Genomic DNA, 17,712 nt, shown 5'->3' on the forward strand with positions numbered 1-17,712 from the left:
CGCCTGCGCCGCGCTGGCGTCATCAGGGCGCACCGCCGTGTTGTGGTAGCAGCCTTGTGGTCGCAACCGTTCTGTCGCCGCCGGCCGGGCGCGACCATGTGTCAGGTGGGCGAGGACTACGGGGGTCCGGCGCTCAGGGAGCCGCCGACCGCTCCGCGGCCTGGGTGAGAACTGGAGGCCAGAGCCTCCCCCGCCGCGCTCCCGCGCCCCCGCCCGACCGCGAGCCCTGTCCTGGAGACTCCCCGTTCCTCGGGGGCGCCGCGCTCCGGGAAGCCCGCGCGGGAGGTCCCCTGTGTCCCCCGGCAGCCTCGGTGGAAGCGGTCCTCGCCCCGCAGCGCCCTGGCAGGGGCCCGCTCTGACCGCAGCAGCCGCGGACGGCGCCGCGCCTCCTCCGAGGAAACTCGGTCTCCCTGCCCCGCGGCCGCGGGCCGCGTGAAGCCCCGTCTCTCCTCTCCGTGCCAGCCCGAGAGGGACGGAGAGGCGGCCTTTGTGTGTCCCCGAGCCGGCTTTTCCAGGCCACACACCCCTCGGTGCCTTTGTCTTTCTTGTCGAGTTGGTAGTTTGGACAAAACGCAAGTCCTGGTTTTTGTGTGTACCCGGTGGCCTCCTCAGACCCAGCTCAGTGTGAGAAACCCGAGCTGTCCCCGAAGCTCACGGGTGGGACGTGTCACCTGTGTTTTGTTCTCTCCTCTCTCCATCCTCAAAGCCGTGAGCACAAATGTGTAAAGTGCAAGGAAGGTGTGCCGGTGGTGGTGATCCGAGCGGGAGACGCCTTCTGCAGGTGAGGCCTAGGCACGTGAAAGACTGGCAACCATGGCTCACTCAGCAGCTGCAGTCACCTCAAATTCTGAGGCTAGTAACGATTTCTGCTTCTAATGTTACTACCGGTGGTCCTGGGGTGAGGCGGAGGTGGGCAGCATTGGGTTCCTGCCTGGGTCATAATCTCCGTGGTCTAGCCACAGGTCAGCTGGCAGGAAGGTCGCTGGTGGAGCTTATGAGGAGAGTGGAAAGTGAGGGTGTAGTGTCTAGTTTGGGATAGGTGTAGGAGAGAGGGGCGTGAGGGGCAACTGGAATACATCTAGGGGCAGTTCAGAGCATCCTGTAAACTGGGGCAGGTGATCAAGGTGACAGTTGTTTATCTCACGAGTGCCTGTTTTATCTCTGGTGGGGGTGGGGAATAAAGGCTTGGAAGGAGAGCTCCAGCCTTCTCCCGGTCTCAGAGGCCCTGTGGACAGCAGCAGAGGCTAAATCTCAGAGGCGCCAGCGTGTGCGGCTGTTCCTCTTTAGCTGTAACTCATTTGTGGCCTTGTCACATCTTCCTTGGCTTGTAGCCACTTTGTTGGGTCATTTGCTCTTAGTTCGTGGCTCCTGAGGGCAGGCCTGGGTCTCTCCAGCATTAGCCTCTTCCTAGTGGCATTGCATCATTGCACATTTTTTTGTGTTTGTTGAGCGAGTGGTGACCTCACACCTTTAAGCTGGTCTCCAGGAATCCTGGGCTCTGCTTTCTAAGATGTTCCAAAAAAGACACTGGAGTTGGGGAGCTGAGTAGGTTCTTTTCTCAAAACATTCTTGTCCCTGACACTCTTGTGGGAGCCTTACAGATTTGGAGGATGAGGGGTGTGCCACCAGGAGTTACATTTTGGGTAAGACAGCATCTGAAAATGCCGACTGCTGGGAGGATTCACTGGGAGAGAAGCTGCCATGGCCCTGGGCTGGCCCGTGTGGCCTGTGGGGCTCTTTCCCAGGCCCAGAGCTTCCCTCTGCCATGCGTGCCTAGTCTGAGGAGGGGTGGGAAGCCAGCGCTCCAGGTGGAGGTCTTGGGATATCGGTTTTGAGTGGGGTACCCAGTGATTAAAATCAGGGTGTGAGGCCAGGCGTGGTGGCTCATGCCTGTCATCCTAGGACTTTGGGAGACAGAGGTGAGGGGATTGCCTGAGCCCAGGGTTCAAGACCAGCCTGGGAAAATTGGCTAGACCTTATCTCTACAATAAATTAAAAAAATAGCAGGTGTAGTGGTACATGTCTGTGGTTCCAGCTACTTGGAAGGCTGAGGTGGGAGGATCACCTGAGCCCAGCAGGTCGAAGCTGCAGTGACTGTGAGTGTGCTGTTGCACTCCAGCCTGGGTGGCAGTGAGACTCCAACTTAAAAAAAAAAAAAAAAGGGTCAGGCATGTGTGGAAAACTTTGGTCTTGCCTGAACCAGAGGAGACAGCATGTCCACATGGACTAGTGTTGTGGGGAGGCAAGTCCTCCTCCCACAGTGAGCAGGGGATGTCCAGCACACTGAGACTTGCCATGCCTGGAGCTGCTCCCAGGGGAGCCTCTCCCCATGTCCCATCATTGGCACTTGCCGATCACCTGCAGTCCCTGACCTGGCATCTTGCTGTTAGCATAGAGTCACTTTCCTGTCCATCAGTGGTCACGGGGGTGGGTCGGCCTCTTGCATGTAGCACCTGTTTGGCATTGGGAGGAGCTGTGGGCACTGGGTGAGTGTGGCAGGAAGATAGAGGCCTGGGGCAGCCCCAGGCACAGGGTGGCCTCTTGCAGAGCACTGCCTCTCGGCACTGGGTACTGCTGTCCACCCTGACTGCCCACCAGGGCTGCAGGGAGTTTTACAGATGCAGGTTCATGGGCCTCACCTCCAGAAATTCTCACTGACTTGGTCTATGAGATTTGAATGTGCTGCCGGGGTAAGAACCTCTGACCTAGTGAACCAGGGTCAGCTGAAGACATAGCCCCTGCACCCGTGCTCACGTGGCGGGGCGTGGAAAGAACCCTGGGTAAGCTGCAGCTGGGGAGCCCTCAGCCTGGCACCCTTCACTAATGTCTGGACAGAGCCTCGATGTGAAGGTGCTGCTTCTAAAAATGGAAATTGCTAGAAGGCACATGTGGCCCCACTGGGCCCCAGGATGCTGCCCTCTGTGCAGGCATCAAGCAGCCCTTCGCCCCGCATCTATGTTACAGGGATTGTTTCAAGACCTTTTACGTCCATAAGTTCAGAGCCATGCTGGGCAAGAACCGGCTCATCTTTCCGGGCGAGAAGGTAATGTCTGGGTCCTGGGGTCTGACCGAGCAGCCGAATCCCCTGGCCTGAGGCTCCCGCTGCCCCTCCCATAGGTGACCTGGCCAGCCAGCCCCTTCCTGGACTTTGTTCAGGGCCATCACGAGGTGGGGCGTCCGTGCTCGGGTTGGAGGCATGGTACCTTGGTGACGTTCCTTCTCCCCAGGTGCTCTTGGCGTGGTCCGGGGGACCTTCCTCCAGCTCCATGGTCTGGCAGGTCCTTGAGGTGTGTTCCCGGGGCTGCAGGGACTCCTTCTTGGCCTGCTGGGGGGGCTCTTGGTTGGGGCTAAAACCCTGGACACCTGCAGGGTTCTCAGATGTGTATACAGCAGGTGCACAAACCAGAAACCTTGTCCTAAGCACCCATCGGGGCCGCAGTTTAGCTGTGTCCATGTGCTCAGCCTGCACAGAGACGTGGTCGCTGGAAAGTGCGTCTTGGCTCAGCTGGGTGTGACCCCAAGGTGGGGGGCGGGACTCGCCAGGTGAAGCAAAGGGGGCAGCAGGCTAGGTGGAGGCTCTACACATGGCAACTTGTGCTACACATTGGGAGGGGCTGGGACTGCACCCTGGTGTGTTCAGGGACAGCTCAGGGTCTGAGGCAGGGAGTTTGTCCTGAGGGCATGGTGGAGGGGCATACGCACGGTGTCCACACAGGGGAGGACCCTCTGCCTGGGCGAGGGACAGTGCTGGTTATGGCCCGGGCACCTGTGTGGCCCTGCCGTGGTTAGCACCATGCTCCCGTCTGGGGGGGCTATGGACTGTCCGGGTGATGTGCGAGGCACCTGGCTCTGCCTCTGCTGTGTCCACTGATGCCCTGCCTGAGTGCAGTGTTTCCCATAAGTGTCAGCGGCCAGGGAGCCCGGGTTGGTGGCACAATTCCACCTTCCCCTCCTCATGTTGCTGGAACACCCAGGGCTGGCTGGTGAGGGGTGGGCTGTGAGGTTTCTGCGGTTGGGGGCGTGTTTTCTCAGGAGAGCAAAGACCCAATAGCACCCCCATTCAAATGAGTCGGGCTGTGCAGCCTTGCCCATGGGGCCTGCCTGACACTCAGGTCTGGACAGCTTTGTCTCCTAAAAGGGGGTTCACCTCACTTTCCCAGAGGATGTTTAATCCAGATAAAAAATGGAAAAGTGTCCCAGGGCTTGTGGCTGGGGTCTGAGTCCCTGACCTCTCCTTCCAGGGCCTGAGTCAAGACTCTGCTAGAAGACTGCGTTTCATGCCGGGGATCCTCTATGTGGATGGTATGTGTGACCATTGCCCCTCCGAGACCCTGGCCATTTGGGATGGGTCCCATGGATCCTCCCCCAATAGGACTTGTTGAAACTCACTGTGCCCACACCAAGGCCCTGGTGGGGACATTTCCCTGAAGGAGACAGTGGACATACCCATCAACAGGCAGCACCCCATTCCTGGAGTCTCACACCATCATCAGCAAGTTAGGGGAATGGGGCAAGAGCAGCACCCACCTCCATCGTGGTCCAGGGACTGAGAAGGGCGAGGTTGGTATGTGGTATGGGACAGGGTGTGTAGGGCCAGGCCACAGCCTTCCTGACCCTCGCTCCTCTGGAGGGGCCCATGGGCACCTAGTGCTGCTGTCAGCCATGAGGGAGTCCCCTGCAGTTCGCAGAAGCAGCACCGCATAGTCTGGAAGGGTACCTCCCTGTGGGTGGCCTCACCCTCCTGGTTCTCCCGTAAGCTCTGACTTTTGCTTCTGTCTGGGTTTTTCAGAGGGAGTAGCTTGTGGCCAGAGCCCAGAGGACAGAGCCGAGACCCTGACCGACATGAGGCGGGTCCTGCAGAGCACTGGCTTCCCGTGGCACCTGGTCCCCCTAGAGGAGGTAGGCAGGCCTGTCCCTGGGAGAGGGTCCTGGAGGGGACTACTGGGGCTGTCCATGAGGGGTCCACCCTCACTCCTGGGACAGCCCGTGGGCCTGGCCTCACTACCTTCTCTGCATCTGGAAGGTGTTCAGCCTGCCACCTTCCGTGCTGCGTTGCTCTGCACAGGGCCTGGTGGGGCCTGAGGGGGCCTACAAGACTGCTGTTGACAGTTTCCTCCAGCAGCAGCATGCACTGGCTGCCGAGGGGGCCCAGGATAGCCCCAGGCTGGCTCTTGGAGAGGAGCAGCTGTGCCAGCTCCCCTGGGACCCCCTGGACTCCCAGAGCCCGGTAGGGCCACCTGCAGCCGCCCAGACTGAGGCTCTGACCAGACTGTTTGGCTCAGTGAAGACACTGACGGCCAAGGAGGAGCTTCTGCAGACACTGCGGTGAGGCCCCACCCGTCCCCCTGGCCTAAGAATACCCCCCAGATCCCCAGACCTGAGATGCTCTGCACTGCAGGACACACCTCATCCTGCACGTGGCCCGCACTCACGGCTACTCCAAGGTGATGACTGGGGATAGCTGCACCCGCCTGGCTATCAAGCTCATGACCAACCTGGCGCTGGGGAGAGGAGCCTTCTTGGCCTGGGACACGGTATGTGGTGCCTGGGCCCCGGGGGGGGCCTTCTTGCACCCCTTGCCCCCTTCTCTGCAGAGAACATGTCTCCCACATGGACGGGGGCTATGACCTTGGCCTCACAGCCCTGCCCCCCAGGGCTTCTCCGACGAGCGACATGGGGATGTGGTGGTGGTACGGCCCATGAGGGACCACACCCTGAAGGAGGTTGCCTTCTACAACCACCTGTTTGCGGTCCCCTCCGTCTTCACGCCAGCCATTGACACCAAGGTGGGTCCACAGAGATGGGCTGCATGGGCTGGGCAGAACCCCACCTCCAGCAAAGCTCCGAGGTTGCCAGCAACCTTCACGCCAGGGATCTCTGAGCCCACCCTGTGCCTAGGAGGGGCAGGCTGGTGTTTGTGAGGTGGCTTGGGGCAGGAGGTGGCCAGCCCAGTACCTGTCCCCGAGGGGTGACAGGGTGGCAGGACAACCCTGCAGGCTCTCTCCAGGCATGTGTCCTCTGGCCTGGACACATGTTGGGCAGACTCCGGGCTGGCAGTGTGAAGCCTGTGGCCCCGGCTCGATGAGGCCACTTGCCTCAGCCAGGCCCTCCCCCTGCCCAGGCCCCCCCCCGCAGCCTCTCTGGTTGTCCCCAGGCCCCCGAGAAGGCCAGCATCCATCGGCTGATGGAGGCTTTCATCCTCCGGCTACAGGCCCAGTTCCCCTCCACAGTTAGCACAGTGTACAGGTACGTGCAGAGCCAACTTGGGTGCTGAGCGCACTGCCCGTGGGCCTGAGACAGAGGGATACCCTGGCACATTTGTGACCTGTTCCCACCTGGCCACAGGACAAGTGAGAAGCTGGTGAAGGCCCCCAGGGACGGCCCTGCTGCCAGTTCCCCTACCCCCCGCTGCCTCCTCTGCATGTGCACATTGGACATCGATACTGCTGGTCTGTGCTGCGACTTCTCTGGGACAGTGGGGTGTGAGTGTTGCCAGGGTGTGGGTGTTGGGGTTTGGCGGCCCAAGGGTACCCTCAGCCCTTCTTTGCTTGCAGACAGTGCCACGGCGTTTGGGGCTCAGACCTCACATCTCTCCCAGATGCAACCGCCCACTCCGCTGGCTGAAGCGGGAACATCGCCCGAGCCCTGCTGCGCTCCAGGGGTGGCCAGGGCCCAGGACTGCTGCAGGGGGGCCTGCGAGAGGTAAGTTCTGGTTGACACCCTTTCCCTCACTGCACCTGGACAGGGGCTGAGACTGCTCACAGCCAGCGTTACTTCTGCAGGGAAGACCCTGGGGCCCACGTTGTGGAGCAGCTGTGCTATGGCTGCCGTGTGAACATGAAGGACCTGGTGAGTGGATTCCCATGCGTGCTTGGCTGGGCTCAGGGATGTGGCAGAGAGGTGGCTGAGGCCAGAGAGGCAGAAAACGCCCCCAGGGGATGCTGGGGGGCCTCTGACAACTGTGCAGCTGGCTCCACAGCCACACCACCCTTGCATGCCGGCTCTTGTTGCAGCCATCCCTAGATACCTTGCCACCCTATGTCCTGGCCGAGGCGCAGCTCCGCAGACAGAGGTATTGGTGCCACCCTGCTGGGAGGGGAGCCCCTTCTGGGTAGGAGCCCCGGGCCGGTTCCCACTGCAGCTTCCTCCAGGGCCCAGGTCCTGCAGGAGATCCAGGAGTATCTGATCGAGGACAGTGATGAAGAGGCAGCGCCAGCTCACAGCTGAGCCTCAGGGTCGCACATGTGGGGACAACTTGGGCCCGACAGCAGGTGCCAGCCACCTGGGGCAGAGGTGTCCACACTAGAGCCAGATGGCAAGGATGCAGGCTGGCCTGTGATTGTCCGTTTGTATAAATAAAAACATTTTTAATTAGAAAACCCTACAGTACGCATGGGGTGGGGGTGCAGGGGCGAGGGAGGGATGGCAGTGCCACGCGCCTTCTCTGACAGCAGCATCAGGGCTCAGTGGGCCGGGAGGACGTGTCACAGCTGGTGGCCTCTGCCTGGGGCAGCTGCTCCCCCGGCCCGAGGAGCGCCAACCCCCCCCTTGTGGCTGCACTGCACAGCGGCTGGCTCCTCCCTTCTGGGCCAGTCTGGTCCCTACTCCTTCTCACGGGTCCACTTGATCATGGTCTCCGGCGAGCGGTACAGGAAGATGAGCTTGGCATACAGCTCCTCCTCTAGCTCCAGCTCACGGGTCTCGCGCACCAGGAAGATGTCCTGGCACAGCTTGAGGATGCGGTCCACACACGGCAGCTCCTCGAACATGATGGAGTGTGAGATCTCGCTGAAGAAGCCGCGCACGAATTTGCCAATGACCAGCACGATGGACACATATAGCCCCATGATCCTGCCGGATGGGGTGGGTGAGTCCGGGGCCACCCAGAGTCCCTCCCCAGCCGCAGGACATCTCCAGGCTGCACACTCACCCGTAACCAGCCAGGAAGCCGAGGCTGGGTGGGCTGACCTTGTCACTGAAGATGACCATAGGCAGCAGGTTGCAGTGGGCCCGGCAGTCCTGCAGCTCGACCACCCACCACTCCAGGAAGCCGGCGGCCCCCGCGCCCTGCTCTCGCCGTAACTGGATGCGCACGCCAAGGTAGTCAGCCTCCTCATCTGGGGCAGAGACAGGACACCGTAGAAGCTGTGGACAGGCCCTCCATGTAGGGCCCAGGCCATGCCCCCGCCCACCCCCCGCCCACACTCACTGGGCTGCAGCTGCTTTACGGGGTTGGCTTCGGGCCCGTTGGGTGCGCGGATGTACTTGGGGAAGAGGTTAGGGATGACCCTGTGGGGAGGCACTGGTGGGTCAGGCCTGGCCTGGCCCCTGAGCCCAACCCCCTCACAGACCCCACTCACACAGACTGGTCTGAGGTGCCCTCCAGCAGGCTGGCCAGCTGCCGCCGTGCGGTGCTATTGGGAGCCAGGTCCAGCGTGTGCTTCTCATTGGTGTACTCCACAGTGCCCCCCTTGGCCAGGTCCCTGTGGGGAGTGCAGCATGACCCACTGTGGGCAAGATCCCCCAGGCCCCACCCCAGGCACAGGACTCACCTCTGGAAGTTCCAGGTGAAGCGCAGGGTGATGTCAGCCGTGCCATTATACAGCTCCCGCTTCATTTGGGCACGGCTTGGAGGGCTGATGCGCCACAGCGCCCCGGAGCTACCCTCGATGTGCGCTGTGACGATGTCATCAGGGCTGTACTGGCTGATGAACTGCATGGCCAACTAGGTGCAGGGGGTACCCCTCAGTGCCTGTGTCCCCAGTCAGCCCCTCCCACCAGGCCATGGCAGGGTGGAGGCCACTTACTGGGTGAGGGTCAAACCGCCTGGACAGCTCCTCGTAGGCCTGGGCCGTGAAGGGGACGATGGATGGCTGCTGGGCACTCATGGTGAACAGTGGCTGAGGTGGACAGGGGGACACGGACCAGGGAGCATCACGGGATCCGCACAGAGCTCCGCTCAGATCCACAAGGGGGAGCCTGGAGCCCTGGGATGCTGGGGACTGACAGCCATGGGAGGTTCCCTTTTCCCTGGGGGGACAGACAAGTGGGCCCGTGGCCCACCCGTGTGGGGCTCCCCTTTCTCTAGGGGGGGATGGACAATTGGGCCTGTGGACCAGCCGTGGAGCTCCCTCTTTCCTCGAGGGAATGAACAGGTTGGCCTGTGGACCAGCTATGTGGGGCTCCCCTTTCCCTGGGGGGACAGACAGGAGGACCCGTGGACTAGCCGTGGGACTCACCTCATAGCCACCTAGCTTGAGGGTAACGGTGACATCGATGGGCTGGTTGACGACGCCAACCACGGAGCGCACCAGTGACATAAAGAGCAGTGGGAACCAGATGATGGCAATGAGGAAGAGGATGATGAGGCCACCCATGCCATACTTGACAATCTTCTTCTTCTTCTGCCCCTTGGGCTGCGGGTATTTCTGCAGGGGAGAGGGAATGTCACAGGTCACCTGCTTAGCTCTGCCCTTCCTCCCCAACTCAATGGCCTAGGCCCTCACGTGGCCATGTTCTGGCTCACTCAGCAGCCCACAGTCAGGCCCCAACTTGATACCAGCACCGACTACACAGCCACAGGAGCCCCAGGGACAGATGCATAGACCAGTAGAACACAGCTGAGGCCCCGAAATAGACCCTCATGGTAAGGTCCAGTGGATTCCAGACAAAGGAGCCAGACCATTCCATGGGAACGGTCTTTCAACATGTACTGAGACAAACCCAAGCAAAAGAATGAGATGGAATTCCTACCTCATACCGTATACCTAAGAGATTAACTCAAAGTTGATGAAAGAGCTAAAACTATAGATAAAACACCAGAAGCATGAGCAAAGATGACTAAACAAGCTGGATGTTACTCAGAGTGATTCTTGAAAAGATACCACTGAGGAGAACAAGAACCATTCCCTCCGGGGGAGACCCTTTTTGCATGTCAGATAAGGGAGTTGTAGCCAGAGTACATGGAGAACTCTCTTGACTCAGTAATGAGAAGAGGCCAGCAAGCAGGGAGAGGATAGACGTTTCTCCAGAGATGAGCAGGTGGCCAGCAAGCTCACAATACGGTGTTCTGCATCGCCCGTCCGCTGGGAGATGCAAATAGAACCCGCGTGCTGCCCACATGCCCGCGGGTACGGCCAAAACTGAAAGCAGACTCGGGCAGGTTGTCGGGACTGTGGGGGAACTGGGACCTAGCGCTGCGGCTGGAATGCAGGGCAGCATGGCTACTGTGGGAACAGCCATTCCCTATAGCATTAAACGGAGCATCCACATGAGCCCGCAGGCCTGCTCCCAGGTCCGTGCCCAACTGAACTGAGACCACCTCCACACAAAGATGTGGACGTGGACATTCTAGCAGTGGTATTTGCAACAGTGGGAAGAGGAAATGGCCCACAAGTCCATTGGCAGATGAGCAGATAAAGCCGTGGTCCATCCATACTGTGGAATGTCACTCACTCATGGGCCATCGTGGACGAGCCTGGGAAACACCGTACTGAGGGCAAACTAGTCACAGCAGGCCACGCAGTGAGTCTGTGTATGTGAAGGGTCCATAGAGATAGGACATGGACCAGCAATGGCTGGGGCTGGGAGGGGGCAGGGGGGTGACGGCCATTGGGCCCTGTGTTCCTTGGGTGGTGAAAGTGCCCCGAAGCTGGCCACACAGTGATCACACCACTGCGAGCGCACCAGATGCCATGGGCCATGCATATTAAACGGGATTGAGTGCTGCAAATCTGTCCAATAAAGCTGGTAAAAGATGAGCACTCCACTGGCACAGCATCCATCCCCGTCTTCCTTGGCTGGCCCAGGCTGTGGCTCCGTGGCTGGCCTGCAACCCCCAGGGCCATTCTGCCAGCCCCCAACACCCACTGCAGCTGCCCAGAGTTTTCTGAAAGACCCTCTGTTGGCCTTGTATCAACACAGGCTGTGAGCCCAGGGAACGACCTGCACCATCTGGTTGGCGCATCACCAGCCCTCTGGGAGCCTCATGGCAGTTACATCCCCATCCTCTTCTGGAGTCCCCGCCCTGGCCCAGGCACCTTTTCCGTCTCACGGCTGCACTTGATGATGAAGATGTTAGCATAGATGTCTTCCACACACATCCAGTTGGACAGGGACAGCGTGGTATCCGTCCACACCCAGTCCATCACCGCCCGCAGCTCCACCAGGAACGGCACCAGCCGGAACCTGCCATGCCAGGACTCCCGTCAAGTGCTGGCAGCAGCCTCCCTGCCAGCCCCCCGCCAGCCCCACACTCACGCCTGGAAGAGGAAGAGGTTGAGGTGGTTGTACTTCTTGGTGAGGAAGTTGCCGAGGATGCGGGTTGGGTAGCCGCAGCGGATCTGGTAAGCTGACAGGGCGAAGTAGATGCACTTCACAAAGTACCACAGCTGGGCCACCGCGTTCTGGCTGAACATCCTGGGGGAACAGCTGCATCAAGGGGCTGCCGGGAATGGAGTCCCCAGGAGGACCAGGCTATGGTCCAAAAGGGAGACCGAGCTCGCCCCCACAGTGCACCCACCTCTCAGTGACGGCAGGCAGGATGAAGAACATCCAGAGGTGGATGGCCAGCACCAGCGCCACCTGGAAGGCCAGCTTGCCCAGCACGGTCTTGCGCAGGTACAGGGCGCGGTCCACCACCATGGTGCCAAACTGGATCAGCAGCATCACCAGGAAGGCCTCGGGCACCTGGTCGTCTGACAGCGAGGACGTGATATCTGTGGCCGCTGAGTGCTTCTGTGGCAGGGAGGGCACAGGTCAGGGGGCGCCGAGCCATGGTGGTCAGGGCTGTGCATCCACAGAGGATCCTGGGCCAGCTCACCCCAAATGCCCAGAAGCCGAAGACAATGATGATGAAGTCAACCACGTCTGCCAGGAACATGAGTGCGTAGACGTCAGTGGCCGCACGGTACTTTGTGTGCAGGATGTCATGGAAGAAGCGCCGCAGCGGCCGGTACATGCTCTGGGCCCTGCGGGTGGGTGGACTCAGCGGGCGCCCGGCTCAGAGCTGACCTCCCTGCCCTGCCCCCTGCCCCAGGCCAGGGCCACTCACAGGGACAGGCAGAAGTTCTGCAGCCAGAGCCCAGCTGCCCGCACTCTCTCTCGGGAGCGACTTGGCCTCTTCTCCTTCCCCATGGCAGCCTCTTTCTCCTCGTCCTCCTCGTCCTCCTCCCTGTCCTCAGCTTCTGTGGGGAGAAGCCACTGCCAGCTGAGCCCCCATGCACACTGGGCCTGGTATATGGCTTCTGGCCACCAGAGAGGCTGGCATCCCCATCTTACAGGCAGACCAAGCACGGGACCTCCCAGTGTCGCCAGCAGTGGGGCAGCTGGGTGTGTCCTCTGGCCCAGGTCAACATCCCTCACCAGGAGACAGCTCCACACAAAAGCCAGGGAGGCAGGTGCTGCTGTAGCCACTGCCGGTAGCCAGGGGCTTCCTCTGAGAGCCAAGATCCCCTAGCTCCAAGTGCCATCCTGGAGTCCGAGCAGTCCCCATGCCAGGGCTGTCTCATCTGAGCGCAGCGTTCTCCCTGCCTTGTCCACCTCCCCAGAAACATGGTTGGGGACCACAGCTCCTTGGGGAGGATGGGCAGGTGAGGGCCAGGGCTCAGGGCTACTGTACCGATGGCTGCTGGTCCTCGGGGTTCCAGACTCTCCTTCCTCCTCCTTCTGAAACGTAGGCCAACACGCCCCGTGTCGTGGGGCTTGAGTGCCACTCGTGGCCCATCCGTGGGTCCGACCCTGGCATCCTCCTGAACCTGGTACTTGGTGGTGGCTCCAGGCACCCCTGGCTCCTCCTGGGGCCCTGCGCCTGCCTTGGTCTGGGGCCCCTCCTCGGCTCCTGGCTCCTTCCCACTGCTGCTGTACTCCTCGGACAGTGGGTCCTCCTCATGGTCCCAGAGACCGTAGCACTACGGGGAGGAGCAGCGTTGAGGAGGTTGGTCTGGGCCACGCTGGGCAGCACTCGGCCCAGGCAGGACGGCCGGCCCGCCCGAGGGCCTGCCCTGCCCGCCCGGAGCTCACCAGTAGCTGGGAGCGGTGGAAGAAGAGCGCCATGAGCTGCAGCAGGTCATGCTTGATGTAGCCATCGGTCTTCTCCAGACCCAGAATGCGCGGTGGGAAGTAGGGTTTGTTCTCATTACGCCGCAGCACCACATGGCTGTTCCACGGGAAGAAGCCGAACTGGAACAGGTACTTGGTGACCACTGTGACTTCAGTGAACACGATGGCTGTCATCCAGAAGCGCTTGCTGGGCCGTGGGATGGACAGCATGGCCCACAGGAAGACCAATACCGGCAGCACCAGGGAGCCGGCTGAGGCAGTGACCATGTGGTTGAGGATGATGACAAAGTAGCAGAGCAGCTCCGAGTGAGCGGCCACGCACTGGTACATGGCCTGCAGCAGCCGCAGCGCCCGGCCCTGCCCCTCCGCAAACTGCTCAGCCTCCTCCAGCTCCGGGATATGCAGGCGCCTGCAGGAAGTCATGGACTCATGACTGGAGGCCACCGGGGACCAAGGATCTGCAGCTGTGGGGTTGGACAGACTCGACATACCAGGGGCCACCTGGGGCCCAAGGGTCTGCAGCCGCAATAACAGGCTTCCGCCAGGCTGGCTGGGCTGCACCCTCTAGAGGGCAGCTGTGAGGACAGTTCAGCCTGCCCGGCACCCCCACACCCCTGTGCCACACCTGTCCAAGAGCAGTTCACTGGCTGTGCGCATCCGCGGTCGAGTGCTGGTCAGAAGCTCCCGGGAGCCATGCAGGGAAGTCCCGGCCTCAGGCCCCTCAGGGTCAGTAACAACCTCCTCGCTGCCGCTGCGTGTGTGGTAGCCGGTGCTCAGGGGGCTGTTGGTGTCCTCGGCCACGCTGCTGGGCACCTCCTCGGCCCCCAGCCCGCTGGAGAGGGAAGCCGGGTCCCAGGGGGGCCTGGTTTGAGGCTGAGACTCAGGAGGGGTGCGGGGGGAAGAGTGTTCCAAGGCCCTTTAGTGGACAAGGGACAGCGAGGGTCCAGATGGCCTGGATGTGCCTGCCCTTCAGGGGCAGCGCCTCAGGCTGAGGACCAAGCCTTGCTTTGGAGCCGCAGGGAGGGGAGGGTCCTGGCTCAGTGCTCAGCTCTGGCACCTACCTGGACGCTGTGCTGGTGGCGTCTCGGGCCTGTGAGGTGCCTGTCAACCGGACCTCGGCCTCACCGTCGTACAGCCGCACCAACACACCGCGCACCAACACACTGCGGTGGACCTCCCCACCCTGCAGGGATGGCAGCAGGCTCAGGGCTGCCCCCTCACCCCAGCCTTGCACGCAAGCCACGCAGGGGTAGGGGTAGGGGTAGGGGCAGGGGCGTGAGGCGTGGCCACAAGCGGGTGGGGCAGGAGTGCAGTGTGGGCGGGTCTTAGGCATGCTGTGGGGAGGCAGGAGTGTGACGGGGGCGGGGCAGGAGCATGATGGGGCTGGGATGGGCTCACCCGTAGGAGCTCCTGTGTAAGGAGGTACCGCTCTGCGCGCAGCACTTCGCTCATGGTGCGGTGGTGCCTGGTGAACGCCCGCAGCCAGCGCGTCAGCCCGTCCACAAGCGCCTGCCCCAGCACCCACAGGAACTGCACTGTGCTCAGCACCCGCTGCATCACGTGGCTGCGGCCTGCAGGGAGGCGGGAGAGGTGCTGGAGGGACGGCCTGCGGTCAGGAGAGCCCCCAGCCCTAGCAGCTGAGGCCCACGTACCTGTCACCCGGTCCTCGGGACCCTCCACCGGCTCCATCTCTGGGATCGGGCCACCCCCTGGGCAAAGGGTGCAGTCAATGTCTCAGCGTCTCATGGCGCCACAGCCCACACTCCCCCACCCCACTCAGCTCACCCGTGGACAGCTGTCCTGTCTGCTCCAGCTGTGCCCGTTCCTGCTGCTGCCGCCGCAGCACTGTCTGGGCGTTGGTCACCCACGCCTGGTATGCCATCTGCAGGCCAGGCCCTCTGGGTTAGGACTCTGGCCTCCCCAGCCATCAGCCCCAATCCTGCCCTCCCCTGCGCTCCCAGGGAAGAGGAGGGTCTGGGATCAGGCAGGCTTGCCACCAGATCCCTGTTGTTGGCTCCCCCTGGGGGTCTCCACATTAGGAAAATGGGGCCCCTCCCCGTGGAGGAGGACACCCTGTGCAGACAGCCCACCCAGGATGTTACTGCCATCGTTCAGTGCCTGCACCGACACAGCCAGGGGCCCAAAGACAGACAAGAAGTCCCTCCGGGTCCAGAATGCCCAGCACACGAGGAGCCCTTATGGTCAGCCCTGGCAGCCACTGCAGCCAGAGGAGGTCAGAGCTGGGACCCAGACTGGCGGTGGCAGGCAGGCAGCTGGCTGCCCTTGGCCTGGTTTCCCACAGGAAGTCTGGGGGGGCTGAGCTCCCAGCCCCTGGGGGCATCTGTCTCCCCATCCCCTGTGCTGCCCTGGCCCCAGGCCAGGAGCCCTCCAGACAGAGGAGGACAAGTGGGGCCCCTCCCCCTCACCTGGAAGGCACTCTGTGCTGACGCCCTGGGGTCCTCTGGCAGGGCCTCCTCCTCTTCCTCACTGTCTGACTCGAAGAGGAAGTAGTCCCCGGAGTGGATGACTGTGGGCAGGTGAAGCTGAGAGCTGGCCCCACCCAGGAACCCCACCCCCAGCAAAATCCTGGGGGTCCTCGGGCCCATTTCTTCAGTTTGGGATGGGCCAGCAGGGCTCTCTCGACATCCCGCACCCAGATGGACAAGGCCTGAGGGCTACCCTTCCCAGGGGAGTGGCCCGAGGAGAGGGGTGGGCACATGCACGGGACACATGCATGGGACACAGACGGGACTAGACCAGACTGAGCGTGAGCAGGGCAGGAGCAGGGTCAGCAAGGGCTGAGGGGACAGGCTGCCAGCTAGCGGGGGATTCTGTGGGCATCAGCATCAGGGGACGCAGCTGGCCGTGGGGGCCTTAGTCAGATCCAAGCATGCTGCTGTGTCTCGGAGAGAGAGCTGAGACTCCCACCTTGCAGGACTCACAGGAGGACTGGGGGAGGAGACTGCTCAGGCCAGGGGTCTGCGGCCAGTGAGGCACCCCCACCCAGGAGAGCTCTGTATCGGGGCCTGGGGGCCGGTGAGGTGGGGGAAGCCATGACAGCAACCAAGGAAGCAGGAGAGCAGTCAAAGATGGGCCAGGAGGGGTACCTGTGGCATGGTCCAGCCAGGGCCGCCACCACTGTCTCCGTGGCGGGGAAGAGCCCCCTGGACTGCCGGGCCCTGTGGAGGGGCAGGGCGGGGGTGAGGCAGCAGGGAGAGGTGGGGGGGGGGTCAGGGAGGCCAGAGCCACCGCCTTGGGGACAAGATGGACTGAGACAGACACGAGGCCCTGCTGTGACAAAGGCCGCGTGTGGTGGTCAGGCTCAGAGCCCGGGGGGAGGAGAGAGCCCACAGCGCAGACGGACAGGCACAGGGAAGCCTCAAGGCCTGTTGGACAGGTGACCACATGGCACAGGACAGGTGGGCCGGGGGCCCCGGGGGACATCACATGGCAGAGACACAGGCAGGCGCCAGCAGGCACGGACATGCTGGACACCGGGCCCCAGGCGCCAGTTCATCTGCCTCACCTGGCTCTTCACCAAGGTCCTCGGGGCCCAGGGTGTCCTGGGGATGGCCTGCCCGACTCTGCTGGTGCTTCTTCTGCTTGGCGCGGATGCGTTCCATCCTGTGGGGCAGGAGGGGACACTGAGTGCCAGCCGGTCGGGGAGCTGGGGGTCCCTGCCCCAAAGGGTACCTACTGTCTCTTCAGCTGGGCCAGGGACTTTTCTTCAGCTTTGCGGTGGAAGTCAATGCTCTTGAGGTTGGCAGCATTGTAGAGGGCGAAGCCCCTGTGGGAGGAGTGGAGGGTGTGTAAGGACCTGGCCTGGCTCTCCCCTGCTCCTGGGAGGCTTCCCGGGCCCTGTGCACCCGAGGCCACTCTCCTGAGCACCCACACTGAACCAGGAGCCCTGGGGCTGGCATCTGCCCTCCTGCCCTCCATATTGCCTATGGACAGGGGACAGACCCTATCTCACAGGGCAGGAACCTACATGAGGAAGAGGTGGCTGTGACGCTTGCCCACCCCAGGCTGCAGGGAGGATGGCAGGCTTGCTCTAGGCCAGAACCCTGCTGGGGGAGGGCAGCCCCCAGGGTGTGAGACGCTCAGCCCAGCGTGGGCAACACACCAGCTGAGATGCCAACAGAGTGGCCAGGACCTCACTTCCACTGAGCCCAAGCCTCGCTGCTGAGCTTGAGCGGGTGCTGCCCCCCTCCAGGCCCCAACTCTCCCTCCTGGCCACTCGCCAGCGTCACAGAGCGGGCCCTGGGCTGCAGGCCTTCCTGCCTGAGCCATCAGGGCAAGGCACTGACCTGGAGGCCAGCAGGGCCGTGGCCTGGAGATCGGCCTGGACGTGCAGGAAATAGTGGCTGAGGAAGACGCGGCGCTGCAGCAGCAGGAAGAAGAAGCAGATGCTGTCCCAGAGGACGCCGGCCTCCTCCACGGGCAGCAGGCAGTCCTGGTCGCGGCCCACCATCGCCTTGGCTGTGGGCGAGGCTCAGGCTCAGCCCCGGAGCTGCAGCCCCCGTGCCCCCACCCGCCGCCTGGCCACTCACGGTCGTAGTAGCCCTTGACGGTGCACACGAGACTGAAGAGCTGGATGACCCAGCAGAAGCTGCTCTGCATCTGCTCCACGAACACGCAGGACAGCAGCTGGGG

The 17,712-nt window shown here is 62.2% G+C and overlaps 2 protein-coding genes across 3 annotated transcripts in view; one reads left to right on the forward strand and one right to left on the reverse strand.

The window, feature by feature from the left end:
• The first annotated feature begins 96 nt into the window (after positions 1-96).
• Positions 97-7,379, forward strand: CTU2 (cytosolic thiouridylase subunit 2). 2 transcript variants are annotated; one of them, XM_008074735.1, is made up of 15 exons: positions 97-164; positions 707-781; positions 2,965-3,043; positions 3,228-3,287; positions 4,242-4,302; positions 4,790-4,899; positions 5,024-5,325; positions 5,399-5,534; positions 5,655-5,786; positions 6,155-6,246; positions 6,346-6,449; positions 6,555-6,702; positions 6,783-6,849; positions 7,014-7,072; positions 7,152-7,379. In XM_008074735.1, exons 1-15 carry the CDS (start codon positions 97-99, stop codon positions 7,225-7,227), a joined length of 1,569 nt encoding a protein of 522 aa, XP_008072926.1. In that variant the 3' UTR covers positions 7,228-7,379. The 2 variants fall into 2 exon arrangements, with proteins under 2 accessions (XP_008072926.1, XP_008072928.1); XM_008074737.1 differs by lacking the exon at positions 7,014-7,072.
• Positions 7,380-7,416: 37 nt separating this feature from the next.
• The window catches only part of PIEZO1 (piezo type mechanosensitive ion channel component 1), a 20,935-nt gene continuing 10,639 nt past the window's right edge, over positions 7,417-17,712 (reverse strand). The window contains exons 19-43 of the mRNA XM_021707410.1: positions 17,610-17,706; positions 17,367-17,538; positions 16,757-16,846; positions 16,586-16,683; positions 16,167-16,238; positions 15,486-15,586; positions 14,845-14,941; positions 14,712-14,768; positions 14,458-14,630; positions 14,121-14,242; positions 13,685-13,891; positions 13,021-13,468; positions 12,620-12,908; positions 12,053-12,185; positions 11,822-11,969; positions 11,522-11,736; positions 11,260-11,418; positions 11,040-11,187; positions 9,240-9,428; positions 8,808-8,900; positions 8,553-8,725; positions 8,361-8,483; positions 8,210-8,289; positions 7,931-8,117; positions 7,417-7,851 (exon numbers count right to left, since the gene is read on the reverse strand). Of these exons, the coding sequence (XP_021563085.1) occupies positions 7,602-7,851; positions 7,931-8,117; positions 8,210-8,289; positions 8,361-8,483; positions 8,553-8,725; positions 8,808-8,900; positions 9,240-9,428; positions 11,040-11,187; positions 11,260-11,418; positions 11,522-11,736; positions 11,822-11,969; positions 12,053-12,185; positions 12,620-12,908; positions 13,021-13,468; positions 13,685-13,891; positions 14,121-14,242; positions 14,458-14,630; positions 14,712-14,768; positions 14,845-14,941; positions 15,486-15,586; positions 16,167-16,238; positions 16,586-16,683; positions 16,757-16,846; positions 17,367-17,538; positions 17,610-17,706 (3,921 nt within the window). The 3' untranslated portion in view covers positions 7,417-7,601. The remainder of the gene's footprint in view (positions 7,852-7,930; positions 8,118-8,209; positions 8,290-8,360; positions 8,484-8,552; positions 8,726-8,807; positions 8,901-9,239; positions 9,429-11,039; positions 11,188-11,259; positions 11,419-11,521; positions 11,737-11,821; positions 11,970-12,052; positions 12,186-12,619; positions 12,909-13,020; positions 13,469-13,684; positions 13,892-14,120; positions 14,243-14,457; positions 14,631-14,711; positions 14,769-14,844; positions 14,942-15,485; positions 15,587-16,166; positions 16,239-16,585; positions 16,684-16,756; positions 16,847-17,366; positions 17,539-17,609; positions 17,707-17,712) is intronic.

The sequence above is a fragment of the Carlito syrichta genome, unplaced genomic scaffold (assembly GCF_000164805.1).
Source record: "Carlito syrichta isolate Samal-C Ts95f unplaced genomic scaffold, Tarsius_syrichta-2.0.1 Scaffold317439, whole genome shotgun sequence".
NCBI lineage: Eukaryota > Metazoa > Chordata > Mammalia > Primates > Tarsiidae > Carlito > Carlito syrichta.